Source organism: Elephas maximus, chromosome 3, assembly GCF_024166365.1.
Source record: "Elephas maximus indicus isolate mEleMax1 chromosome 3, mEleMax1 primary haplotype, whole genome shotgun sequence".
NCBI lineage: Eukaryota > Metazoa > Chordata > Mammalia > Proboscidea > Elephantidae > Elephas > Elephas maximus.
The window spans coordinates 41206021-41225497 of NC_064821.1; the positions used below are offsets into that span (position 1 = coordinate 41206021).

The window sequence follows — 19477 nt, forward strand, 5'->3', positions numbered from 1 at the left end:
GATGGACCCCACGTTTCTGAAATGGGCCTGGCTGTCGTTGATGACCTGTCTGGTGACTTCTAGTCCCTTGGCATGAGTCTTTTCTTCCTTGGTGTGGGTTTCAGGGCTTGGGTTCAATTTCAGGTCACTGATAGTCTCACAGCACAGGCGTAGGGATACGAGGTAAGGGGTTGGGGGTTGGGTCTTGTTTCAGCAGGTTGCCCTGGAGAAACAACTGCAAGCAGGAGGATTAGATTAGGAAGAAGCCAGTGCTGCCCTTTAAACGGGGTAAACAGTGCTTTGTGGTCGAGCCATTGTGTTTAAATTTTAACTGTCCTTTTTTTTTTTTAAGTGGGGTTAGCAATGCTTTGTGGTCAACACTGTTCTTTTTCTTAGAAAATTTTCACTGACACAGCTTCTTTTTAAGGCCTTTTTCTGTTCCTAGCTGGTCTCAAGCATACAGATTGAATAGGTATGGTGAAAGGATACAACCCTGACGCACACCTTGCCTGACTTTAAACCACGAAGTATCCCCTTGTTCTATTCGAATAACTGCCTCTTGATCTATGTACAGGTTCCTCATGAGCACAATTAAGTGTTCTGGAATTCCCATTCTTCATAATATTATCCGTAATTTGTTATGATCCACACAGTTGAATGCTTTGGCATAGTCAGTAAAAAGCAGGTAAACATCCTTCTCGTATTTTCTGCTTTCAGCCAGGACCCATCTGATAACAGCAATGATATTCCTGGTTCCACGTCATCTTCTGAATCGGCCTGAATTTCTGGTGGTTCCCTCTCGATATACTGCTGCAGCCACTTTTGAATGATCTTCAGCAAAATTTTGCCTGCATGTGATATTAATGATATTGTTTGATACTTTCCATATTCGGTTGGATTACTTTTCTTGGGAATAGGCACAAATATGGATCTCTTCCAGTCGGTTGGCCAGGTAGCTGTCTTCCAAACTTCTTGACATAGACGAGTGAGCACCTCCAGTGCTGCCTCTGTTTGTTGAAACATCTCAATTGGTATTCCGTAAATTCCTGGAGCCTTGTTTTTTACCAGTGTCTTCAGTTCAACTTGGACTTCTTCCATCAGTACCATGGGTTCTTGGTCATATGCTACCTCCTGAAATGACTGAACGCCAACCAATTCTTTGTGGTATAGTGGCTGTGTATTCCTTCCATTTTCTTTTGATGCTTCCTGTGTCATTCAGTATTTTCCCCGTAGAAGCCTTCAATATTGCAACTCGAGGCTTAAATTCTTTCTTCAGTTCTTTCAGTTTGAGAAACGTCGAGCGTGTTCTTCCCTTTTGGTTTTCTAAGTCCAGGTCTTTGCACATGTGATTATAATACTTTACTTTGTCTTCTCGAGTTGCCCTTTGAAATCTTCTGTTCAGCTCTTTTACTTCATCATTTCTTTCTTTCACTTTAGCTACTCTACGTTCAAAAGCAAGTTTCAGAGTCCCTTCTGACATTCATATTGGTCTTTTCCTTCTCTACTGTCTTCTTAATGACCTCTTGGTTTCTTCATGGTTGATGTCCTTGATGTCATTCCACAACTTGTCTGATCTTCGGTCATCAGTGTTCAACGCATCAAATCTATTCTTGAGGTGGTGTCTAAATTCAGGTGGGATTTACTCAAGGTTGTACTTTGGCTCTTGTGGACTTGTTCTGATTTTCTTCAACTTGAACTTGAACTTGCATATGAGCAATTGATGGTCTGTTCCGCACTCAGCCCCTGGCCTTGTTCTGACTGATGATATTAAGCTTCTCCATTGTCTCTTTCCACAGATTTGGAATCCACAGATAGTGGATTTGATTCCTGCCTATTCCATCTGGTGAGGTCCACTGTTTTCTTGTTGTTGAAAAAAGGCATTTGTAATAAAGAAATCATTGGTCTTGCAAAATGTATCATGGGATCTCAAGGCATCATTTTTATCACCAAGGCCATATTTTCCAATTATCAATTCTTCTTTTTTTCCAATCACCAGTAATTATCAATGCATCTTGTTCACATGTTTGATCAATTTCAGACTGCAGAAGTTGGTAAAAATCTTCAATTTCCTCATCTTTGGCTTTAGTGGTTGGTTGGTAAATTTGAATAATAGTCGTATTAACTGATCCTCCTTGTAGGTGCATGGATATTATCCTATCACTGACAGAGCTGTACTTCAGGATAGATCTTGAAATGTTCTTTATGACAATGAATGCAATCTCATTCCTCTTCCATTTGTCATTCCCAGGGTGGTAGGCCATGTGATTGTCCAATTCAAAATGGCCAATACCAGTCTATTTCAGCTCACTAATGCCTAGGACATCTATGTTTATGTGTTAAATTTCATTTTTCATGACTTTCATTTTTCCTAGATTCATACTTCATACATTCCATGTTCCTATTATTAATAGATGTTTGCAGCTTTTCTTCTCATTTTGACTTGTGCCACATCAGCAAATGAAGGTTCCAAAAACTTCACTCTGTCCACTTCATTAAGGTCGACACTGCTTTGAGAGGGCAGCTCTTCCGCAGTTGTATTTTGAGTGCCTTCCAACTAGGGGGACTCATCTTCTGGCACTGTATCAGACAATGTTCCGCTGCTAATCATAAGGTTTTCACTGGCCAGCTTTTTCAGAAGTAGACTGCCGGGTCCTTCTTCCTAGTCTGTCTTAGTCTGGAAGCTCAGCTGAAACCTGTCTATCACGGGTGACCCTGCTGGTATTTGAAATATCAGTGGCATAGCTTCTAGCATCACAGCAACATGCTAGCCATATTTACGTGGTCTGAAAGTATTTCTCCACAAGATACTCATTTTTCACAAATGGAAAAATAAAGCCGAACACAAATTCAATTTAGAAAGCCACTTTAAAGCATGGCACTCATCTAATGGCATAGGAATGATCCATCTTATACCATCCCAGCTCCATGAGGTAGGTCCCCACAATCGCATTTCATACATGAGCAAGCGGAGGCTCCGAGGGGAATCAGGAAAGGCAGAAAGCCAAGGTCAGGACTAGGCTGTCCTGACTTGCTGGGGTCTGTGGAGAGAGATGTGCAGCAGGCAGAGCTGGGCAGGTGCAGCAGGACACTGGGCTCTGCCTCTGCAGAGTGCTGGTCCCTGAGGAGCTCAGCCAGCACCGGGGCCCGGGGAGGACTCTGGGTACCTCATGTCATTGATGAGGTAGATGGGTGGTGTTATACATGTCACCTAAGCTGTGTGACACCATCTTTCAGGTGTTTAATTAATTTAAATGCGCAGACATGGAAAGTGGTGGAATAAGCTGCAGCCAGCCCCAGAGAAGGACCCACCAAACTCTTCTGTCTCCTTGGCAATGTCCACTAGGAGTGGAATGGCTGATGTCATCCTCACGGCCCCAGGCCTGTCTTAGTGTCTGATTCTGCAGGCCTTTGCTCAGTCGGCTGGGTCCTTTTCTGGGCGCAAATGCTTTCTCCTCCATGGCCACCATGGTGACATCCACCCCAGCCTGCAGGGCCTCCCAAGCTGGGGCTTGGGTGTCCCGTTCTGCATCCTGTCCTGCCCGTGGCATGAGGTGCAGTGGGCTGTGGCTCCCCTGAGGGCCTTGTGCTTCTAGTTCCTAATGTGAGGAGGTGTGCGCCCTCACCCAGAATTAGCCTAGTGTAGACTATGGACATAAGACCTCAGAAAACTGGGGGCCGCCCCTACCCCAGTGACATCACCTCCATTGGGGGGTGGAGTGGGGCAGAGCAATACCTGGAGACAGAACATCCCCTTGGTTGGTCTCTGCAACACAAACTGCACTGACATGATGAGTGGGGCTAGAGCATTGGACCTGGGTAACTCAGCGGCAGAGCTGGGGCTTCAGACAGAGCTGGGGGTCAGAGAGCTGGGGGGTCGGAGAGCACTGAGGGGCCAGATAGCATGTAGGGTGTGCTCCTTCCTGGGTGACTTTTCTCAGGAGACTGAGCATCTCTGCCACAAAGCAAGACTGTGTGTGGACCGAGCTCCTTGTGACCCAGGAGCCCTGGAACTTGGAAGAGAACATTAGGGGTCCTCTGCCCTTCCCTCCCCCAATTTGCCAATTTCTGTGCCCATAATTTACTTGAATTTAACTATTTGTACAGGGTGAGGAGACCCTTTACACAGATGAGGGCTCCCTGCCCCACTCCAGGAGTAAGAGGCCGAAGGGAGCTGTGAGAAGGGTCACGAAGCCCCATCTCCCAGCCTGCCTCAATTCCCCCAAGACCCTGAGTATCTCCCCGCACCTGGGGATTCAGGGTCTCCTAACACCAGGGCACCAGAATCTGGCTATCTATGCCTTCTTTGAGTTCTATGGCTCAGTGTCCTTCCCTCTGTGGCTAAGGACAGGCTTCTCCAAAGACCAGAGCTTGGTTAGGTATCTCCGGTTCCTGGCACCTGGCCCGGGGCTGGCCCAGAGCAGAAACCCAGGTCTGAGCTGGTGAATGGCTTGAACAGCAGGAAGCCCACCTCCCTGGGCCTGTGGCAGCCACCTCTGAGGAGGGCTCCTCGAGTCCTGGAAGAGCTCCTGGGGCTTCTCCCTCCTGGTGTTGGAGGGACAGAAAGAAGAGAGCGACGAGGTGCAGTCACTGGGACCCTGGCCCTGTCCAACAGGTGGGTGCTGCTCACCATTCAGCCTTTTTAGTTTCCTCCAGAACCAGATCATGAGGCCAAGCATTGTAAGAGCCACAGCAAAGATGACGCTCAAAACAAGAAGTGGCCAGGAGGAGCAGGTGGCGTCAGTGGTGCAGTTCTGGGCTTGGTTTCCCTCTCCACCCAGCCACTGCAGCTAGGGGAGAGGAGGGAGGGACCATGGGGCTAACCTGCTAGGATCCCATGACCCAAGGGCTGTTCCAGAGCTGGGGGCTCAGGGGGCTAAGAGTTTGCCCAGGGGGCATGGTGGAGGTGAGATAAGCTTGGGTCTGTGCAGCATTCCCAGGCCCGCCATGGGGAGACAGAGAGAGGGAAGGAGAGAAACCCAGGTGGGTGGGGGAGATGGGCCAGCTGAGAGGAAAGGGAGGGCAAGGAGGCCAGGGGGCCAGAGACCCCACACTGGGAGAGGGGTGGCTGGGCAAGGAGGAGGGGGAGGGGGAAAATGGAGAGGAGAAGGAGACGAGGAGGAGGTTGGAGAGAAGGAGGAGCCTGGTCAGGGCAGGGTGCAGTTGGAGCTGGAGAACAGAGCTGAGGAAGGAGAGACAGCTGAGGGGCAGAGAGGGACTCAGAGGCAGATGGAAAGGGCTCCCTGTACACCCAGGGACTCTGAGTGCCCGGTCAGCTATGGGGCCCAGGTATCTGCATGTATGGAATTCTGTGCAGGAGGGGTGTGGTCCTCACTTTGAAAACCTTGCTTTACCGGTCCCCAACTCCAGAAGCACTAGAGCCCCTCAGCCCTGACACCAGAACACCCCAGAGCCACAGGACATCTCTCTGGGCCAGCTCCAGGTCAAGTGGCTCCTTGGACCCGAGAAAGCCAGACTCTGCTGACATCTGGGTTCTTGGTCTGACCCACGGGATCTGATCCAAGGAGGCAAGGCCCTGGAAGCTGGCATAGCATGGGGCCATGGGGCCTTTGGGTCTCTATGATGGGGGCCCTCTTGCAGACCCAGGTGAAACTACCAGATCACCTACTTGGTCTAGGACTGACACTAGTCCAATGTCCCAAGGGAAGAGAAGGTCCTGGGGGGGCAGTCCTCACACACTGTTCTGCTAATCAGTGCCTGAGAAAGCAGGAGACTGGGGAGGGTGGGAGGGCGGGTAATGCAGGAGGGGGATGCTGAGAGGTCATGCAGGCATGGGTGAGGGGGCTCTCCTGCCCTTTCCACATCCCTTAGTGTGGGTTCTGAATCTGTCTCAATGAGCTCACTTCTCGTTCAAATCCGCTGGCCTAAGCTGCCGACCATGTGGGGCCTGCATGAGCATGGTCAGGGGTTTGTGTCCTCACCAATACAGTAGTGGCCCCAGGAGCAGCCATACTCAGTATACTTTGTGCTGGAACACCACCGCCTGGTCACCAGGCCCTTGGCTGTGGGTCCAAGACAAGGAGCTCACAGCATGAGCTGCCAGGGGTGATGGTGAGCTCTCTGTCCTGGGAGAGAACCAAGGGAGGCAGCCCAGCACTAGCAGACCTGGGAGAGGGGTTCCTATCTGGGTCTTGGGAGGGCCTGAGTGACATGACCCCTGCTGGCCTTGGAGCCCTGGCAGCTGTGTGTCTGGGCTCTGGGCTCTGCTGCTACCCAGGGGCCCCTGCCAGGCTGTACCCTTGTTGCCCAGAAGTGCCTGACACAGGTCCCTGGGTCTGAATCTCAAAGGGGCTCCAGAGATAGCAACAGGGCTGGGAGAACGGCCAGCAGGCATCCCAGGAGAGGCTCTTACCTTGGTCACAGACTTGGCACCACAGTCACTTGCTCAGATTGCTGAAGTGGGGAGTGTAGGTTCCCAGGAGGAGGGGCACGCACATGTGGATGTTTAGCACGCAGGTCTGTAGCAGCCAGCGACCTGCAGGCCATGAGGGACGGTGGGTCTCAGGCTGCAGAGGGCCCGGAGGAGCTGCCCATTGTGCAAGACTCCCCCGGCCACAGGAGCTCTGGGGGTCATACACCATCCCATCCACTGGGTCTCAGAGACACCTGAGCTGCCCCCTCCGCCCCCCGCCGCCAACATCTGCCCACTGTCCCTATGAGTGTACTGCTGCATGGAGTCTGAAGGTCCTGGGAGAATGAGCAGAACTCCTGGACACCTAGCCTGGCTCTGCCACCTGTGCCCTCTCTGAGCCTCAGTCCCCTGCTATAAATGGGCTGGCTTGGTCCCCAGTGTCACTGGGCAGGGTGTTGTGAGTGTTATATAGGGTGAAGATTTGAAGCTGCAGGGGGCTGCCTTGGTGGGCTCGAACCCTGGGCCTGTCAGTGCCCACTCCACGATGGGGTTTGTACCACCCATGGAGTCGGCCCAGTGCATGGAGGAGAGGCCCTAAGGCCAGGGAGTACAGGAAGTGGAGTGTGTCTGCCCACGGCCCCCACTAGTGGCAGCCCTCCTGCAGGCCCCTGATCCGATCCTCCAGGGCCCAACTACCTGGGCTACCCTTAGGCTTCGGCCTGCAGGGGAACAGCTCCAGGGTGAAGCAGGGAATACCAGGAGGAGGAAGCATGCTGCCTAAGAGGGGACAGGACAGGCTTTGGAGGGGGAGGAGAGCAGGGCAGCCCCACATGCACCTGGGTGCAGACATTGCCCCCTGGCCTCAGTCTTACCCCCTAGGAAATGGGGAAGCAGAACCAGCACTGTGGAGCAGACAGTGCCCTTGTGGGGGTGAAGAGGCTGGCCCAGAGCAAGCTCTGGAATGACTGAGAGTCCCAGAGCCTGGGGCACAGGGCACAGCCCTCCTCCTCCAACCTCAGCCCACCTGACTGGGGCCCCCAACGACCTGGTTCCTGTTCTTGCCAGGACACCTGGCAAGGGGCTCACAGGCAGGACCAGAGTGGGAAGACTGGCTGGTCACAGGACGAGCCAGGCTCAGGGCCACTACATTTTTCACTTCAGACAGGGCTGTGGTTGGAGTCCAGTCCCCTACCTGCAGCAGTCAACCAAGGTCACCACCCAGGTTAAGGCTCACCTTGAACTGTCCGGTCCTGGAACATCCTTACCACCCTGCAGGGCTCAACTGCCCATAGAGGGGCACCGACAGGGAGGGTTTGCCCATCCCGTTGGGTGTGGGCAGTGTGGGGGACTGGGTCCTTCTGAGAGAGCTCTGAAGTTGGGGACAAAGTCCCAGTGAGAGTGGGGACAGGAGCATGGCCTGGGCAGGGACACTAGAAGGGGAGCACTGGGAGCCACCAGGCCCAGAAGTAGGGGCATGAGGGGGCAAGCAGCCCAGTGACACACCAGCCTGAGGACATTGGACGGGGGTATAGAGCCCTTGGTAAAAGACCCCAAGCCCCACAGAAGTTCCATGTCGCTCTTCAGCCTCCCTGTTCTCCTTGCGGCAGGCCCTCTCCTATACGATAGTGATGGGGCAGCTTCCTGTCCCCAGCATGTCTGAATGGGGGACCACCCTCAGAGCCCCCTGGGCCAAACCTCTTACACCATGGAGGCTGGCTTTTGGGTTTCCAATAGAAGCGGGTACCCCTGGGCCCCCCAAAGTGCATCTGCATTCCCCTACCCCCACCCTACTCTGCACACCCAGAAGACATCTGCCTTCCCGCTCCCTTATATGGACTGATGCTGTTACTCTTTTCTTGGTTTCCTGTTACCTATGTCAGCTTCTACTGAAATAAGGTAAAAGTCCCCTGCAGGGTAAAACCCCACTCCTGCCAAGCCAGTCTGGGGCATTTCCACACCTTTGCTGGAGATGGGCTGGGTTCCAGCTGCAATGTCCCCTGAGCACAGCCTGTCCCTGGGGTGCCCGGATGGGGGACCATACTCAAAGTCCACTGGGCCACGTGCGGGAGCACGCCCATGGAAACAAGGGAAGATGTAGACACTTTTCCATCCCTGAGCACCCAGAGGGGCTCCCCCAGGGCCCATAGTCCCACTTGTCCCCTGGGAGGGAGGCAGGGCAGGGTAATTCTTGACCCATTTCACAGATGGGGAAGTGGAGGTTCAGACAGGGACAGGGCCTTGCCCAAGGTCTTCCATATGAAACTGCTCAGACTCAAACCCCAAACTTCTCCTCACTGGGCTGCCTGTTCCCCACTGGGCTCCCCAGCACCACAGCCAAGCCCTCAGTGCTGGGTGAGCAGACCTGAGGGAGACCACTGGTACCCTGCAGAGCCAGGCTTGGGAGGTCATGAGAGGTGGCCTGCTAATCCCCTGGAGCTCCTGACGGATGGAATGTCAGAGGCCTGAGTTCAAGGCCCTACCAGTCCTGTGACCAGGTGAGTCAGCATGCTCCCCAACATTTAAACCCGTGGCCCCATGTGATGGGCATAGAAACCTCTCTGACTTCTTCAGTGCTGTGTGGCATTTCAAAACCCACTGAACATGGCACTTCTGTCTAATCAGACCTGTCCCCACGCTGATGTGCTGTGTCCAGCTCCATGGCCCCAGACAGTGTTCCCTCGGGCCCCCTTAGACCAATCCTTGCTGAACCCAGGACCCCCTCCAGTGAGCCCCTTTACTGGACTGCCAGCCCAGGATGGACCTAGAGCCCTGCCCAGCAGTCCTGTGGAAGGAACAAGGGAAGGGGGAAGTCATGTGTGTTGGGGCGGGCACTACTCACTGTCCCCAGTGCTCACAGGCAGAGTCCGGTCACTGGCCACACCCACCAGGACGAGCCCAGTCTTGCAGCCCCCAATGCAGACCAGGTGCTGACTGCTCTACCCAGATGCCTAGGCAGCAAGCTCCGCCCATGCCCTGGGGCAGGATAGGGAGATCAGGTGGGACCCAGGGGCTTCAGAGCCCAGGTGAGATACCCACCAGTACCCAGACCACTCCTATTCCCTACTGAGAGGGCCTGGGAAGATGATCCCACCCCTCTAGGTCCCCTGTACTATCACCCCCCACAACACAACATAGCTGGGGAGTTTCCTGTGAAGGGGAGGGGAACCCCCCTCCCTCCACCCATCCCTCAGCCCTTGATGGCCCCTGGGAAGCACTCTAGGAGTGCAGACAGGTGCCTCAGAGCGCATGGCAGGGGCCCAGGGTCTGGGGGTGCTGGGACCGCCACTGCCCCCTCCCATACCCAACAAGAGCCCCACTGAACCCCACTGACCCCCTAACTCCCAGGGAAGCTCCTCTGGGTGCAGGATGGCATCTCTAGGACCCCAACCTAACATTCCCATGAGGTGCACACTCAGAGAACATCTCATTCACTCCCCATTCTCAACAATAGGGGAAACTGAGGCACAGGGAGGGGCAGGACTTATCTAAACCCCTCAGTGCAACTCAGCCTGATTGGGGTGTTGCTCAGTAGGCTCAGCCCCTCCTCCATCTTGCACCACACCTTTCCCCTACCCCAGTCCCTCCCCTTTCCCAGAACCCACTGCCTGCCTAGAGACCACCCTGGCCTTGTTTCCCAGGACTCTCCTTGCTGTGTCTGCCCCCTCCCAACACAGACCCTAGATTCGACCCCTGGTGGCAGCTGGGAAAGTGAGGGAGAGTGTCTCCATGGATCTGGGGAGCCTGGGAGAGGCCGGTGAGCCTGGTCACAGTGAGACCCTCCTCTGCCCTGGCTCAGTGGAGGCAGCCCTGGGTGGGAGGCTTCTCTTCCTTGGAGCAGCAAAAGCTGCTGGCTAGGCCCTTTCCACCCGGGGTCCAGGGCCCATCCCTACCACATGGCCTATGGCCAGGAGAGGAGGTACAGGGGTGGGGGGGCAAACTCAGTGGGGCCATGGCCACAGGGCAGGGGTCTGTTCTCTCTGGCCTTAGGCTAGGCTTAAGAGGCAGCAAAACCCTTCGCCCTCCATGTTACCATCTCTAGTGGGTCTCCTTGGGGCCCTGTGGAATAGAGTGAGTCAGAAGGGTGTGGTTCCCCCCTTATAACCTTCCCCAAACTAGGGCAGGCATGCACGCCTTCCTCTGCAGCCCTGCCCAGACCCCTGGAGTCAGCAGTAGACTCCTTTAGGGTGAAGATGCCAGGGCAGGACTCTCTACCTGAGTGGAGTGCTCTGGGGCACACAGACCTCAGGAGGGCAGACACGCCCAGATGGATCCCAGGATTGGGTTCAAGCCTTGGCTCCATCTTCTAACCTTAAGAACATGGGGGTTTCTTAACTGCTGTGCCTGGAGAGCCCTTGTTTGTGAAACTCAGGGGACATTTGACAAAATCACTTTGATTCCCCTGGAATCCACATTTCTGGGTTCATGGAATTGGAGTCACCCACCCAGGCCATCTGCCCTTAGATGTCCTTTTCAATCTTGAAGGAGCTGGGTTTCCTGGAGTCACCTTCAGGTCAAACAATAGCATAGTAAGCAGCTTAGTGGAGACAGTTTGGCCTCAGGCTTTGGGTTCTTTTGGAAATTATGTACGTGGAGGCAACTTTGAGAAGGGTCTGACTAGGGGCTGTTCTAGGATGTATGGCATGTCCATAGTGTCTGTTTTTGTAGCGTGCCTTGTGCTTTGATGCTATCTCTTGAGATATTAACCTAACAACGACCTATGTAACCCAATTTCTCTGTCCCCTCTTGGGATTACCTTCCCTATACGTTCTGGTGATACCGCCCTGTTGGAATCATATCTACTCACAATAAATATATTGTTACACTAATTTTTGGTGTTTCTTTGTAAATTTAGGTTTTTGACACGCTAGAAAGTATCACAGGGCTGCAGTGAGGAATAAACAACCTACGTTTATTTACAAGTTCTCCTGGTAAGGGGGTGAGAGTTGGAGTCCTGGTGCCGCAGTGGTTAAGCATAGGGCTGCTAACCAAAAGATGGGCAGTCGGAATCCACCAGCTGCTCCTCGGAAACCCTATGGGGCAGTTCTACTCTGTCCTATAGGGTTGCCATGAGTTGGAGCCGACTCGCCGGCAATGGGTTTTTGGTAAGGAGTGGATTTCTGTGAACTGTAGTTATCACCTTTGGGTCAATTTTTTACTCACAATTTGGGGTTGAACTGGCATGAAATTAGCATATTAGCATATTTGATTATTCAAGCCAACAGGAAATGTAATGGAGAAAATGCTAACCCGCATGGATTTTAAGCTGGAACCAGACCACAGGGACAGGCTCTTGTACTGCTTCGCGTGACTTTCTAGGACAGCTAGGACCCGCTGCCCCAATGCCCATGACACTTGTGCTCACTGTCTTGGCTTAACCCTGCCGCGCCGAAACGCCCCCCGCCTTTCGCCGCCCCCTACTTCCTGCCCTCAGGCTCCTGTTCCCTTCCCCCCTGATGCCTGGGTCCCCCCGGACCCATGGGCTGACCCAGTCCCAGACCACCGCACCACCTTCACCGACTGCGGGATCCCTGCTGGCGCAAAGCGTGCTCAGTGCTCTCTCCAAGGCCCGCCTTCCACTACTGCAGCGGTCCCATTGGTTGCTGTTGTTGTTAGGTGCCAACCGGTCTGTTCTGACTCATGGCGACCCTATGTACAACTGAACCAAACACTGCCCGGTCCTGTGCCATCCTCATAATCATTGTTATGCTTGAGCCCATTGTTGCTGCCACTGTGTCAATCCATCTTGTTGAAGGTCTTCTTCTTTTTCACTGACCCTATGCTTTATGATGTCCTTCTGCAGGGACTGAACCCTCCTGGTAACAAGTTCAACGTGTGTGAGACAAGTCTCCCCATCCTTGCTTCTAAGGCACATTCTGGCTGTACTTCTAAGATTTGTTCCTTCTTTTGGTAGTCTATGGCATATTCGATATTCTTTGCCAACATCACAATTCAAAGGCGTCAGTTCATTAAAAATAACACGGCTTGGGTCAGGGGCACTTTAGTCCTCAAAGTGACTTCTTGGTTTTTAACACTTTTAAGAGGTCTTCTGCAGCAGATTTGCCCATTGCAATATATTATTTGATTTCTTGACTGCTACTTCCTTTTTTTTTTTTTACTTCCATGGATGTTGACTGTGGATCCAAGTCAAATGAAATCCTTGACAACTTCATTCCATGTTCTGATTATTAATGGCTATTTGCAGCTGTTTCTTCTCATTTTGAGTCGTGCCACATCAGCAAATGAAGGTCCTGAAAGCTTTACTCCATCCACGTCATTAAGGTCAACTCTTCTTTGAGGAGGCAGCTCTTCCCCAGTTATCTTTTGAGTGCCGTCCAACCTGAGGGGCTCGTCTTCCGGGACTATATCAGACAATGTTCCGCTGTTATTCATAAGGTTTTCACTGGCCAATTCTTATCAGAAGTAGACTGCCAGGTCCTTCCTCCTAGTCTTAGTCTGGAAGCTCAGCTGAAACCTGTCTGCCATGGGTGGCCCTGCTGGTATTTGACTTACTGGTGGCATAGATTCCAGCATCACAGCAACAGGCAAGCTCCCACAGTAGGACAAACTGACAGAGGCAGGGGGGCATTGGCTGCTGTCTCATGCATATGCAAACAAAGCGACCCTGCTCAGTCCAGGGTGCGTCTTTGGGCTGGGGGAGGGGGAGAAGGGGCGGGGCCAGACCAGGAGTTTGGGGACGGGGCCTGGACCGGAGAGGAAGGCTGGAGGGGAGGCGAGTCTTGTGGCGGGAGGGGCGGGAGCGGTGACGTGGGGCGGGGCCGGGGCGAGCCGGGGGCAAGATCGGGACGCGTTGGGTGGGCGAGCCGGAGTCGAGGGTCCGGGAGGGGAACCCGGGTCGGGGAACAGAGCCAGGGGCGAGCCAAGAGCAGGGTTGGTCCCGAGGCGGTGACGAGTCCTAGGTCAGGGCCTGGGGCCTGGAACCCCGCCCGGGGGCGGAATCGGGGCGGGGAGGCGGGATCTGGGCGGGCTCTGCGGAGGGTCTGGAGGCGGAGCGGGGAGACGTGACCGAGCCGGTGCTGGGCCTGGGAGGGTGACGCGGCTGGGGGCGGGGAGACGTGACCGCACGGGTGCTGGGCTTGGGAGGGTGACGCGGCTGGGGGCGGGGAGCTGAGGGCCGGGGCGGAGCTGGGGGGCTAACGGGGCCACCAGCCGGGGAAAGCGCGGGACCAGGTGCGGTTTCCGGGCAGCACCTGGAGCTCGGAGACGCTAGCCGGCCGGAGCGGTCCGGCAGCGGGGGCAGGGGCAGGAGGCGGCCGCCATGAGCGCCCTGGACCTGGCTCGAGTGGGCGCTTGCGTGCTGAAGAACGCGGTGACGGGAGAGGTGAGGGGGGCGTCTCAGGCGGTGGGGTGGCAGGGTCGGGAGGGGTCGTGGTGGCGCCGGAGGCCCTGGCGGTGCTGGCTGCGGAGGGCCCTGGCGCGCCGAGCAGGGGCCGTGCTGAGCGGGTGGGCGGTGGTCGCTCGGGCGTCCAGGTCTCACTGGCCGCCGCCGCAGGCCGTGGAGCTGCGGAGCCTGTGGCAGGAGCAGGCATGCGTGGTGGCCGGGCTGCGGCGCTTCGGTTGCATGGTGTGCCGCTGGATCGCCCGGGACCTCAGCAGCCTCAAGGGGCTCCTGGACCAGCACGGCGTGCGCCTGGTGGGAGTGGGGCCGGAGGCCCTGGGCCTGCAGGAATTCCTGGACGGCGGCTACTTCGCGGGAGGTGGGTCTCCCCTCCCCTCTCCACTCCCCGCAGCCGCCCTGAGACTCCTCCCAGGGAGGAAGCCCTGGACACTGGTTCCTGGGCCTCGGTCTCTCCATCTGACACAGCCCCCAAGACCTTGCTGCACCGTCGCGGGGTGGGGTGGGGGTGGGTGGGATGTGGCTCCTAGTTGTTAGGTGCCCTGGAGTCAGTTCCGACTCATTACGACCCTATGCTCAACAGAATGAAACATTGCCTGGTCCTGCATCATTCTCACAATTGTTGCTATGCAATTGTGGCTCCTAGACCCTTCCCCACACTCAGGGCCCCTGCGCCCAGTCCTGCCACTTCTCAGCACCAGGAGACCGTGGCCTTGACATGCTCATATGTGAGCTGCTCTCATCTCACTCCCGCCCCAAGTCACCCAACCCTGATTGTGGAGGTATTTCCCATTGAGGATGGATGGGCAGTGGCAGGGCCTATGGTGACACTGGCCCAGAACCAGAACCCGAGTCTTTGCCTTAGATAACTGGGTCACCTGGGAGGCTTCTAGAGACCATCTGATCCCCTCCCTCAGGGAGGGAGTTGGAGCTGGAACCCCTTCCCCCTACCCTGGGCTTTTTGTAGATGATGCCCCAGGCTCTGAACAGCCCCAGATGCCCCCCACCCTGAGTGGGAGTATCAGGGGCACAAGCCCAGTGTGGCTGTCCCTGCCTTCTCCCATGCCCCTCATCCTCAAGGAGCCCCCTGCCCAGTGGCAGAGTCGGGGTGAGTCCTGCCCCTCCCTTTTCACCTCGCACCTCTGGGCCCCAGCCCCTGCTCTTTGTGGTGGCCCAGGTGAGCACTAAGGTTGGATAGAAGGCAAGTGGAGGATGGTGAGCCTGGGTGGTGGGTGGGGCCAGGGCAGGGCCTAGGGCCCACACCTGTGGCCTCTGCTTTGCAGAGCTCTACCTGGATGAGAGCAAGCAGTTCTACAAGGAGCTGGGCTTCAAGCGGTACGTGTACATGTATGTGTGTGCCTGTGGGGCTGAAGGGCAGAGTCCTCCCTGGGCTGGTGGCGGGGCCTCATTCCTCTTCTCCCTGTCCCCCTCTGCTTCCACTCAGGCCTTCCTTAGCAAGCCGGGTCTAGTGGCACTATCAGCTCTGACTAACCCTTCTAGAAGCAAGGTTCTCTTTTGGGGATGGGGGGTCTGTTTTCATAGAGCCTGTGGGGTAGGCTTCCCACCTAGGACCTACAACGTCCAGGCTGCGTTGCTCAGGGGTCTTGGAGTCTGTTGTGCCCAGGCACGGGCCATCCCACCTCATGCCTGTGGGGACAGTGACAGTTCTGGGCCAGACTGTCTCCCCTGATGGGCAGTGGCAGCTGAGCCAGATCCCGGTGTCCTCGGCCTGGGACCCAGCCCCCACTCCTGAACTCTTTGCAGGCTGGTGCCCAGGGCTCGGGCGTCTGCTCTGGGCCAGACAGGAGGTTCTTCTGATGGCTGGTCTGGTTGCTGCCCCCGGGCCCAAGCCTCTCTGAGCCCCTGGGGGGGAAGGTGGGAGGGGTGGGCCTGGTGGTGGTCCCTATCTTGCATCTTGTGGGGTGGGGCCAGCGCTGGGGCTTAGTCTTCCTGGAAGAGCCTGAATGAGTGAGCCGCTGTCTTTGCAGGTACAATAGTCTGAGCATCCTACCTGCTGCTCTGGGGAAGCCAGTGCGGGATGTGGCTGCCAAGGTCGGTAACAGCCAAGGTCCTGAGGGACTTAGGGTGGCAGAGCCCCCAGGGGCCTCCTTCTGGGGCTGACATGAACCCTGCTCCCTCCCCCTCAGGCCAAGGCTGTTGGCATCCAGGGGAACCTGTCTGGGGACCTGCTGCAGAGTGGAGGGCTGCTGGTGGTCAGCAAAGGTGAGTGGGAGAAGGGGAAGGGACAGGGTCCAAGGTGCTGGCATGTACACAGCCACTTGTTAGCTGGGACACTCTTGCTGAACTTGGAGTTGACTGGATCCTAGCCCCAACCCTCCGTCCTCTGGTTTCTTGGTCTTGTCCTGGTTCCATCTCTTGGTGTGGCCCCCGCTCCCTGGACCTGCTCTGAGTGTCAGCTTAGATTTGTTGGGGGCGGTGGCCAGAAGAATTCAGGGGTCTTGGTAATGGGGTAGGGGTGCTGTGGGGCTGCAGGCTGGGCCATTGGGGCAGGAAGTTGCACCTATGGCTAAGGTTGGTGCCACTGGGCCGTCCCCAAGCAGGGTGGACTACCTTCCCTCTTCTCCCTCCACACACCTGGCTCGTTGAAGCCCTCCAGGAACCTTGACTGCTTCCCTGCTGCCCCTAGGTGGTGAGAAGGTGCTGCTACACTTTGTCCAGAAGTCCCCAGGGGACTATGTTCCCCAGGAGAGCATCCTGGGGGCCCTGGGCATCTCTGCGGAGGGCCATACCAGTGAGCCTCCCCAGGTGAGCTGGGTCTTGGGAGTGGCACTGGTTGGTAACTCCCCCTCCCTCATCCTGTCCCTTTGGGGTGGACCTAGGGGCCAGGTGCTGGGTGGGGCTGAGGGGGGGGGCCTTGCAGGCACTTTCTCTTGTTCTGGGCTCCCAGCAGCCCCAGACATAGATGTTGTCACTGTTACCACCCCCGCTACAGAGGGTGAGCAGGTGAGAGAAGGGGACAAGGAATGGGGGAAGGCAAGGTGGGCCGGCTCAGAGATCCCCTCCCCAGAGGGCGTGGGCAGCAGAGGGAGGCCTGTCCTCTTCAACTGGGAGTGCTGAGGTGTGTCCAAGGTGGCCCCAGTGGGCATTAGTGTGTTCCTGTGCCCTGAGTGGAGGGAAGTGACCCCCACCTCCAGCAAACTCTCTCCTCCATCTGGGCCCAGACTACCTTGTGGGGGGATGGGGCTCCTCTTGGCCCCAAGAATGTGGCCAGCCTGACAGGCCCGTGTTGCCCCCACAGTGTGACGAGGAGGTGTGTGGGCGGTGAAGGCCCAGGCCTCTGAGGACTTGGGAATGCTGGGAGTTGGATGTGAAGGACGGTTCTGGAATCGCTGAGCTGGAACGCTGGACTGCCTGGTCCACAGCAACAACGGCCATTAAAGCTGCGGTCTTTGGGTAGAGTGCGTCTTCACTGACTTCAAGCCTTGTGTCCCTGTGTCCCTTGTGTCCCTGTGTCCTTCTGTCCTCACAGCTCCCACCTCCCTGCCTGGCAGTTTCCTCTGGGTTGGCTGGGGACATCATGGGTCCTGAGGTGTCACTTCCTGCTGTGGAAGTTGCTGTCCCTTGGAGGGATGTGCCCCTGCACTCTCTCTGGAGGCCTAAGGCCTTTGGCAGCTGGGGCCCATAGGGACTGTGACCTCAACTGCCCTGTCATTTCCTCCCCATGTGACCATGCCCCAGACCCGCCTCATGGCCTCAGGATGCTGGGAAAGGCCCAGGACTCTGAGAATTGGGGAGAGGAGGGTGGGGTTGGGCCCATCTGATAAGGAGGGGCAGGAGTCAGGAAACTCCCCAGAGCCTGGACTGTAGCCAGCCTCGAGGAGTCAGAAGATCAGTGCTCCTGTCTGGTGGGAGCCCCGTGGGGGTCACTGCTCCTGGTTTTCAGGAAGTAAATAGTTTTGACTCCACCTGTTGGGCTCCGTGGGCAGTCAGACTTGGGGGAAAGGGCTGGTTGGCCAGAAGGACCTCCCTTGATGTAAGAATCATGGGAAGCACCTGCACGGCGTGTGGGGGGGGAGGCGCGGGGCAGGCTAGGGAGTGGGGCAGGTCCCACTGGGTGTCCCCAGCCTGCCGGATACCTCCCCTTGGGGCTCTAACAGTCATCTCAGACCTACCAGGCCCCCAGCAGACCTCCCCCTGCGGTGCCATTTAGGCCTCCCCCTCCCCCCCCGCCCCGCCCCAGTACATAGCCTGGCCTCTCATTAGCTCTTGAAAGAGGTGCTCCGGTGACCTCTCAACCTCCACTTATCCCAGCCAGGATGACTGCAGCCACCTCCTCGCTGGCTCCCTGTGTCCACCTCACCTGCTCTGGCTGGTTCCCTTCTCTGTGGTCATTTGCAAACCATTGCAGACCAGGTGACCCTGTCCTTCTGCAGTTTAAGCCCCTGTGGGGGCACAGTTGCACAGAACCACAAGCCCAGGTACCAGCTGTGGCCCAGGACCTGAGGACGTCCTGCCCCTCTCCCAGCCTCAGCTCCTTCCCGTGTCACCCCCTCGCTCCCCACCCTGCCGAAATCCGGATGCATGGTACGTAAGCATAGGCATCTGGGGGACCTTGTTCATTGCAATGTCCCCAGGAAAATGGTACTGGGGACACTTTCTGGGCCCTGCCCAGGAGCCCCTCCTCCACCGGTGGGCTCTTCGTCGCTCTGCCCAGGCACCAGTATCCAGTGGCCGGGTCAGTGGCAGAGCCAGGAGAAGTGCGTCTTGGGATAGAGCAGATCCTTGCCCCGGCGGGCACTGTCACCCTGAACGTCCACCCAACCTCCCGTGTGAATTCACCTCCTAGAAAAAACGGCAAGGCCGGCTTCTTTGAAGCGTTTACTCTGCTCAAGTCTGAAGCTCTGGAAACAACGCGCTTTGGAGAGTAGGCGAAGGAGATTGACAGTCTGCGCTCAGCGCTGAGCGGCGTGGCCCGCGGTGGGCGCGGAGCTGGGGCTCCGCCCGGCAGCAGACACCAGTCGCCGCACACCCGGCCAGTGTCGGGGCGGCGCTGCCCTCGGGCCGCGTGCCGGCCGCGCATAGAGGGCCGGCTGCCCGGCCGGGGCGCTCGGGTCCCCGCTGGCTCCCCGCCGGCTCCTGTCTCCTCCGCGGACTTCCCGGCGGCGGGTGGGCGTGGGCCGCGAACAGCGGCTCGGCCATGGCTACCAGATGCGGCATCGCTCCTTCGGGTGCATCGGCGTGCCCCGCGAGCAGTGGAACGCGTCCGCGAAGGCGGCCAGATTCTGCAGCGAGCCCAGCACCCTGCGGGGCAGACGGACGGCCTGAGACTGGCGCTGGGCTGAAGGGCACGCGGAGGTCTTGGAGCGGGGGCTAGGCCAGGGCTTGGGTGCTTGCCTGTACTTCAGGGGACTGTGGACGTCCGTCTTGATGGACTGGATGGCGAACTCGGGACGGTAGGAGCCGCACCACACCTGTGGGCGCACGAGGGGCGTGGCTGCGGGGTGGGGGCGTGGCCTGGGAGAGGTAGGGGCGAGCCGTAGGGGTACATGGAGAGCGGCAGGGCTGTCCCTGATTTCTCTTTAAGTGCAAATGAGTCTCCGCCAGTCAGTGCGGGGTGGAGTGAGGGAACCGGGAGGTTCCTCCTTCCCTTCACAGTTACATCTGACTCCTCCCCAGCTCCAAACTCCACCCCCCTCCTCCAGAGAGCATTCCAGGTTGGTTCAATGGTCTGGCCCTGCCCTGCCTGCCCACCGGCAGCACCCTGTGGTGCCCCATAGTGGGTGCCCCCAAAGCTGTGGGAGTGGGAGCAGTTG

The 19477-nt window shown here is 56.9% G+C and overlaps 2 protein-coding genes across 2 annotated transcripts in view; one reads left to right on the forward strand and one right to left on the reverse strand.

Moving 5' to 3' along the window:
- Nucleotides 1-13476: 13476 nt before the first annotated feature.
- PRXL2B (peroxiredoxin like 2B) lies at nt 13477-17122 on the forward strand. Its single transcript, XM_049877669.1, has 7 exons — nt 13477-13688; nt 13860-14064; nt 14987-15038; nt 15692-15755; nt 15851-15926; nt 16351-16469; nt 16963-17122. Exons 1-7 carry the CDS (start codon nt 13626-13628, stop codon nt 16987-16989), a joined length of 606 nt encoding a protein of 201 aa, XP_049733626.1. The 5' UTR covers nt 13477-13625; the 3' UTR covers nt 16990-17122.
- A 1673-nt stretch (nt 17123-18795) lies between these two features.
- The window catches only part of MMEL1 (membrane metalloendopeptidase like 1), a 39337-nt gene continuing 38655 nt past the window's right edge, over nt 18796-19477 (reverse strand). Inside the window, exons 23-24 of the mRNA XM_049875864.1 lie at nt 19059-19135; nt 18796-18965 (exon numbers count right to left, since the gene is read on the reverse strand). Coding sequence (XP_049731821.1) covers nt 18866-18965; nt 19059-19135 — 177 coding nt within the window. The 3' untranslated portion in view covers nt 18796-18865. The remainder of the gene's footprint in view (nt 18966-19058; nt 19136-19477) is intronic.